This window comes from Beta vulgaris, chromosome 6, assembly GCF_026745355.1.
Source record: "Beta vulgaris subsp. vulgaris cultivar EL10 chromosome 6, EL10.2, whole genome shotgun sequence".
In the NCBI taxonomy this organism is placed as follows: domain Eukaryota; kingdom Viridiplantae; phylum Streptophyta; class Magnoliopsida; order Caryophyllales; family Amaranthaceae; genus Beta; species Beta vulgaris.
The window spans coordinates 1,160,847-1,168,937 of NC_079207.1; the positions used below are offsets into that span (position 1 = coordinate 1,160,847).

The 8,091-nt window shown below is 32.1% G+C and overlaps 1 protein-coding gene across 2 annotated transcripts; it reads right to left on the reverse strand.

Annotated features, from left to right (window-relative positions):
* Nucleotides 1-730: 730 nt before the first annotated feature.
* Nucleotides 731-7,706, reverse strand: LOC104894875 (probable WRKY transcription factor 15). 2 transcript variants are annotated; one of them, XM_010681225.4, is made up of 3 exons: nucleotides 6,605-7,706; nucleotides 6,386-6,514; nucleotides 731-1,206 (listed from the first exon to the last, which is right to left on the reverse strand). In XM_010681225.4, exons 1-3 carry the CDS (start codon nucleotides 7,438-7,440, stop codon nucleotides 1,047-1,049), a joined length of 1,125 nt encoding a protein of 374 aa, XP_010679527.1. In that variant the 5' UTR covers nucleotides 7,441-7,706; the 3' UTR covers nucleotides 731-1,046. The 2 variants fall into 2 exon arrangements, with proteins under 2 accessions (XP_010679527.1, XP_010679528.1); XM_010681226.4 differs by having other exon boundaries at nucleotides 6,386-6,511; nucleotides 6,605-7,697.
* Between the last annotated feature and the right edge of the window lie 385 nt (nucleotides 7,707-8,091).

Here is an 8,091-nt window from a genome sequence, read left to right on the forward strand (position 1 = left end):
TACTCATACACACGCATAAATTAGTCATCATACAAGATTTACACCGACGAAGAAAGTCTCTTGTCAAATACTCCCTCCGTTTCATTTTAATCTACACACTTACACTTTTCACGCATGTCAATGTAAAATTTTGAAGACATACTCCCTCTGTTTTTTTTATCATTCTCACTTTTCTGTGCGCGTCTTCCAATGCACGTTTTAAAACTTAAATATCTTTTATTATATATTAGTAAAAATTATAACGATTGAGTATTAATAAAGTACTAATTGAGACGAATCAAACAAGACCCCACATGACTATGTTTTTTCTTATAAATTGAGAACATTTGAGAAGATTCTCTCTATGCATGAATAGTGTCAAGATTCCAAGTGAGAAAGATAAAAAAAAACAGAGGGAGTATATCTTTAGTTTTGTATTTGTAAAAATTATAAAAAGTACGTATTAATAAAATACATACTAAGACGAATCTAACAAGATCCCACATGACTATGTTTTTATTCACGTATAAATCACAAACGAGAGTCAAAGTGTAATTTGTGAATAGTGTAAAATGTCAAAGTGTATAGATTAATATGAAACGGAGAAAGTACATTGTTGGTTTCTTTTTCAAACTTTTACCTTCCCCTTATAATATAATATAATCAAATAAAAGAGACTACAAGTTTTCACTTAGTCAAGACATAAACAAATACAGTTTCTGATCCAAAAAATAAGGTAAGAAAAATCAAAAGAAACCAAGACCTATCTGTTTACCTTTTTAATAACAAATTAACAATATCCTACCAAATCCACCATCTTAATTTTCTATATTATACTTTCTTAAGTTTTCTAGAGCATGCAAATGTGTACAAAGACAAAAAGTAATCAATCAATTAAGTAGAGTATTACATGCTTAATACACTAACCTAACCCACTAAAAAACCCTCCTTCGAGATGTTAATTAGCAGTATATGTGAGTACTTAAACTTTTCTCCTTTTGTACCCATGCATATTGATGATAACTCCATGATAAACTAAACTAATTAATCAAGATATAATCATACAATCAAGAAGACTCAAGGATGAGACTGGATGTTTCGACGACGGAGAGAGTGTGGTTGTGCTCGCCTTCATAGGTGACTATTAGCATATTTGGATCATCCAATGCCCTCTCTACATGTTTCCTTGCTGGGCATCCTCTTACTGTACTGCATTTGTAGTATCCTCTGTAATTCACAAAAGTCACATGGTTATTATTTCTTCGGCTTTAAAATACTTCACACACTTCTCTCGACACTTTAAAATATATTATATATTTTTTTTTTTATCCATATGAGCCACGAAGGCGGTACAATACAAAGAAGTGGAGGGGGTTTCGAACCTGTGATCTATCGTTCACAACACCTCAATCTTAACTACTAGGTCAAGAAGGGGAGGGGGTTTCGAACCTGTGACCTATCGTTCACAACACCTCAATCTTAACTACTAGGTCAAGAAGGGGAGGGGGTTTCGAACATGTGACCTATCGTTCACAACACCTCAATCTTAACTACTAGGTCAAGACATCCTTGGTTTAAAATACATTATATTAATTGTTAATATAATAATTAGTTGGCAGCATTTTATGAACGTTCATAGTATTAACTATTAAGGATGAAGTACTCAGGGGCGGGCCAAATATGGACAAAAATAATAGGGTTCATATGCAATTTCCTCAATAAGGCTCTTCATTTGTAGTTCGAAAAAAATAAAAGTATAGGTTTCGTGTTTACAGCGGACTAATGACGACTATCTTCAGAAGTTTAAACAACAAAACTTTGATTAATTTCATGTTCTCATTGTTCCTTCCCTTACACTTTTACTACTGATCCAAATGTTTTCTTTTATTTAATCTTTAAATAATTAAAAATAAATATATTTTGAGTGTTCTATTTCATGATCGTAATCATATGGACCAAGAACCACCCCTAGAAGTATCCGACAAAAATTGATAAGTATATGTGTGTTTGACGGTTTATAATTCCATGTTGCACTAGGTGGGGCCTAAAACGTTTCAGACTTTTTTGACTAACCTTGTTAAGAAATTACTATAATTCATTAATTCAAGTGCAGTTAACCAGTTACATTACTTAGTAGATGAGTTGAATTATGATTCATGCATGGTGAACAAGTCAATCCAGTAACGTTAAAAAAATCAATGGGTTTCTGAGAAAATAAAAGGGTCAAACCTGTCATTTTACAGATGAGAAAGTATATGTGGTTGGTCAGACTTTAGTGTGTACTCCCAACTCTCCAAGCATTACGTTCGCAGCCAAATTGGACTTCTAATACAAACGAAAAAAGGGTATCCTAGAAGATGGTCCTTGCTAGATTGTTCAAATAGATTGATTATAAAATTTTAATGTTAGAAAGTTTATCAATCTCTTTCTCTCTCTATATTCTTGTTTCTTCGTTCAATTTCTCTGGGTTCATAAGAGTCAAACTTGTCCATGTTCTTTGTCGTATAAATACATTAATTGCTGACATAAATTTCTCTGAGTTTTTGACCAACTGGGGTTGGCGTGAGTGGTTAAGGGCCTCTCGCTCCTTAACCAAGGTCTCGAGTTCGAGCCTTGGGTATGGAAAAAATCCCAGCTGAGAGGGATGCTGCCCTTTGAGGTACCCATGCAAACTCCCGCAGGAGATTAGTCCACTCGCCAAAGACGGTGGGAAACTCCTCGTAGTAGGACCAAAAAAAACAAGAGTTTTGAAATTATTCAATTTTGTAGAGTATAGTGTACTTATCAAAATTTGGGATATGTAGAAAAAGTTTGCGCCTTGTTGGCTAGTTTTAGCTATAGATTCACAATTTGTGTATTTTTCTTGTTTTGCTTGTTATCGAAAATGGTTATTAAATGAAGCCCCACTTTACTAAACTTAACCCTTTAAACTTTTATTTTCATGTTTTCTACAAAAACTTCTCTCTAAAAAAGATACATTTTCCTCCTACCTTATTTAAATAAACATAAATTCTAAGAGATTGATTTGACTAATTGAATTTCATTTTTAATGGACAATGGTTTTGACCCACATGAAATTGATATGAATGCAAGTTATTTGAATTTTTTTTTTTTTGAGAAGATACTAATTCGTGCAATATTAATGAAATCGTTGACACTTTTTCGTGCAATACTTAAGAAACAATACATACTGTTTCGTGCAAATTGAACGAAATAATAAAAAAAAATCTGCAAAGTTATTCATGGAATAAAAGGCATAAAAATTCTAATGATTTCCCACTCGAAAATGGAATTGAAATTTACTCTATAAATATCTAATGATTTACCAATTTGACAACAATTACATACAGATTGAAGAGAATATGGGAAAATATCGAGTAAAAAGATTTACTTTGGATATGAAGATGCACCAAAAATGGAGGATGAAGAGGAAGAAAGGGATTTATGAAAAAATAAGGATATTTTAGATATTTAGAGGGGTAGTATTTAGTAAAGTAAAATTATACCTAATAAAGTAAGGTTGTATTTAGCAACCTTAATCGAAATTTGTCTCTCTTCCATAAAAAAAAAATATAAGTAGATATATTTTTCTTCTAGGAGTAATATGTAACCTCGAAATTGTGTTTAACAATGTGTTAACATACATAGTTTGATGAAAGGAGGACCATGTAAAAGGGGATCCCTTTTTTCCCGTTAATGACAAGCATACATGGACCACTATAAAAGCACATGTTCCTACTTTCTCAATAATATTTCACATTAAAATTAGACTTAATAATATTTTCAATATAATTGAATTTTTGTGTTTTAGTAAAAGACAAAGAGTATTAGAGTATTATCTAGTGGATTAGAACCTCGCGCATGTCATCTATGCAACTCAACTTATTTACAGTTCAGTTGCAATCAGTTCAGTTACAATCGGTTTAGTTACAATCAGTTTAGTTCCAATATGTTCGGTTCTGTTTCTAATTTATTTATTACCATTGCTAATAGTTCTAATTTAGTTCTGTTCATTTCAATTTCAATCAGTTCGGTTGCAATCAATTCAGTTATTTTAAGGCTTGTTTTTTCGGCATAAAACAAATGGACTGAAATGAATTGGACTGAACTAATTGCAACTGAACACCCCCCAGAAATCTCAAAATGTCAATCCCTTCAGAATCCGGAGGTCAAATTGCTTGTTAAATAGAGTATGCTGGCAATTTTTTTTTTTTTGGGGGGGGGGGGGGGGGGGCTGGAAACTCCTTTATAAGAAGAATGACCCTATTAGATCAATATCTCTTGTTGGTTAGTCAATCCAACTAAACAGGTCAACGCTTGAGAATAGTGGGATATAAAAGAATCCCTACTCTCCAAGCACAAGTAGGTAGTAGGGTTCGAACTTGTGACTTTGAGGTGACAAGTAACACGAAACAAACTTCGTTGTATGCTGGCAATATATGAGAGCACTATATGAGTGTCATTTTACAACAAAATGAAAAGAGCTACAATTAATAAATGTATAATTTGATATGGGTTATTAGATATATTGCATCAAAAAGTGTCAACAATATAATTTTCCCATATTTGAATAAAGGACATTTCTTGATTTCTGCTCCTTCAACTTTTATTGTCATATAATGGCACTTAAACAAGAAAAAATAAATCTCTAAAATCCTTATTTTTGCCCTACATGCTACATGCATTTCTAACGTTTGTAGTTAAAGAAAAAAGCAGATCATCTATTACTATTATTTGCTTTGGATCCGAAATCGTATAATACGATGAGAAAAAAAAAAGTAGTATACCTCCTTTAATAATGTCTTACACTTACACCTTACATGTTTGATTCGCCAAAAGGAAATGGTTGAAATATGATTGTAGTATAAGAAGTACGTCTTTTTAGGTAAAAGTTACATTGGATACCAATCACAAGGTAATAAAATGTCTTTAGCTAACTCCTTCCATCTAACTTTTGTTTATAATTAAGTTTGACTAAAAGACTTTACTTCCAAGAATGAATTTGACTATTACCCCTCCATTTAAATCTTCAAGTTTTATAAAACTTTGAGCATATTCATCTCTACAATCTATCTCTATTATATAAGGGAAGGGGGAGCAATGTTGTCCTCTTTTGAAATGTCTATTTTACCCCCCTTCCCTTTCTAAATTACAAAAGGAATGTCAAATCAAAATCGCACTCAAAGAAAACTACCGAAAATTAATTTACAACACTCACTCACAAATCACTTAAAAGAAGAAACTTTACAAATCACTCATACAATTGAGAAAATCACGTTACAAAAATCACGCAAATCACTCAAATAATCGAAAAACTTTATTAAAACTTAAAATTAACATACAAACTAAAACTAATAAGCTAGAACGTCAATACATACAAAAATATTTACAAAAATATACTTACAAATCACTATTCTCAAGAACCATTCACAATTAATGATGGGTCATGGTAAAAATAGAGGTGTATTTGTAGTGAAATCAGAATTTAGAAGTTAGACAAGGAAAAAAATTATTTACATTTTTATAGTATTTAGAATCTAGAAGTTAGTACTGTACTTAATTCAAAATCAACTAAAAAATTATAATATTAGAAATCATAAATAAATTCAATAAAATTTCTATTTTGTTCATAGAATTTAACTTTGAAAAGTAAAAAAAAAGACAAAAATAATGGTGAGAGACTTAAGTGACAGAAACTAAACCAATCAAATTTTGCAACTAATTATACTTCATATGTCTAATGTTCAAATTTTGACTCTTATGCCGAAGAAAATCGAGTTTCTGTTTTGAAAAAAATTCAAGCACGCATCGCGTGCAAAAAATTCTAGTATGGACTAATAAATGTAAATATGAATTGTTTGTTTAAGATATATATATATTGAACAAATTGACATAAACTTTAAGTCAAAATGAGGTACATATACACTACACAATATAAAAGTCATTACTCATTTTCATCTAAGTATAATATGTAGACAAATAGAGTTTCTCCTTAAAACAATAATAAACAAAGTATTTTTCATAATTACGTATATTTTAATCATATATTTATCTTACTATAATATAATTGGCAATATAATTTGGTTTTTAGGGTCTGTTCTCTTCGTCATAAAATAGTTGAACTGAACTGAACTGAACTAAACTGAAATGAATAGTGATATATGAGAGTAAAAGTATTGTCAAGAGCTGAACTGAACTGAAAATAAGATGGGGAGAACAGACCCTTAGGCCCTAGTTGACAATTCACCCAAAATCGGCAAATAATAAGCAAATATCGACTACAATTCGCTTTTCTGGGTCGCGGTTTCGTAAGATAATTAGGAAACACCGATTCATCTTTACACATATTTTAATCAGATATAAACTTGATTATTAAAAAAAATAGAAATGGGAGATTTAGTAATACCTTGGATGTGGAGAACCTTTAATAGGTTTTTGACCATACTTTCTCCAGGAGTAATCATCTGGTGGTATATCTGCCATCTTTGAACTTATTGCTGGTACTCTCACTATTCTCTTTACCCTCATTTTTCTACTTCCATTATAAAAAAAATAAATCTAAATTAATATAATTTTAGAGAAAATTAAGATTATAAAAATAATAACACAAGGAATATAAAAGTACCTCTTCTTAGAACAGTGACAACGACCAGATGGCCCACCACACTTGCCATTTTCGGAATAACACTTCCTAATCTTAAACGACGACGTATGAGAAAGAGGCGGTCTACCCACCGACGAAACAACCCCGGAATAATTCGTCATCTGAAACGACGTCGTTGTAGTAGTAGTTGTTGTTGTAGTAGCTGGACTAGGAGTTACTGTATTATTATTATTAATATTATTATTATTATGATTCGTGAAATTCTCCTGCTTCATCTCCATCTCGCCGGTCAACGTTGACTTCACGGAATTACCCGCCGATATAACGGGAGATGAGTACGAGAAATTGATCGTAGCCGTCGGTGGTACTACAGTATAATCATAGCCGTTGTTATTATTATGATTAGTATTATTATTGAGTATTACTCTTCTCATCATAGGCGGCACTTGTTGAAGAGGCTTAGGACATAAAACGACACCGTTCTGCTGCGGGTTAATCTCAAGTACGGGCCCCCGACGGAACCTGGCATGGCCCGTTCTAGCCCGGCCCAAGAGAGAGATTACTTTCTTGAACCGAGAAACGGCGTCGTCTGCAACCACTTGACAGTTCAAATCAATCTCCATATTATTACTATTATTATTGTTGTTAATAGTAGTAAGAGATGCTGACGTGGCGGAGGTTTGATGATTTTGAGGTTGTTGTTGTTTAAGAGAGAGAAGTTGAAGGAAATTATGAACACTTTGAAGACCAGCAGCAGTTTCATGAGCAATGGCTTCCTCCATGTGAGAAGAGGAGAGAGAAAGAGAGAGTTTAGAAGAAGAAGAAGAAGAAGTGCCAAGCATGAGATCTACTGCCATGTTTGGAAGACCATTAAAAAAGGGGTGGTTTAAGTTTAAGTTTAAGTTTAAGTTTAAGTTCAACTTCTAGGCTAAAAAAAAGAAAAGTGTTTTGTGTAAATTTTTGTAAGTAGTATAGTATTCACAAAAAAAGAAGAGAAGAGTAACGTTCTTTTTAAAAAAAAAATCTGGACTACTTATTTCACTTTGTTGATTGGTAAAAGAAGAGGAGAATGTTCACTACTTGTATAAATGTTCTCTCTTTTTCTTTTCTTTTTTTCTCTGTCTCACTTCTCTTCTTTTTTATTTATTTATTTCTAATTTTAGTCTTGAGTTTTGGTCAAATTAGATGCCATCGGCTATGCTAAAGAAAAAAAAGAAAGAGAAAGAGGGGTGAGGGGTCTACTGTTGGATGACTGACCTCATACTTTAAGACCAAATTTGATTTGGTTTTGTCAAACTTAGGTAAGAAATAAGAATAAGTGAATAACCACTCACTATGATTCATTCTTTATACTTCCTCCGTCTTTTTTTATTTGCTACATTTTGTTATTTAGGGGTGTTTCAATTTATTTGCTATATTTGCAAATATTTTCATATATAGTACATCGGTCCCACACTTTATTTACAAATTTGACATCACTCCCTTCTTGATTTTGTAAATGTTTCCAT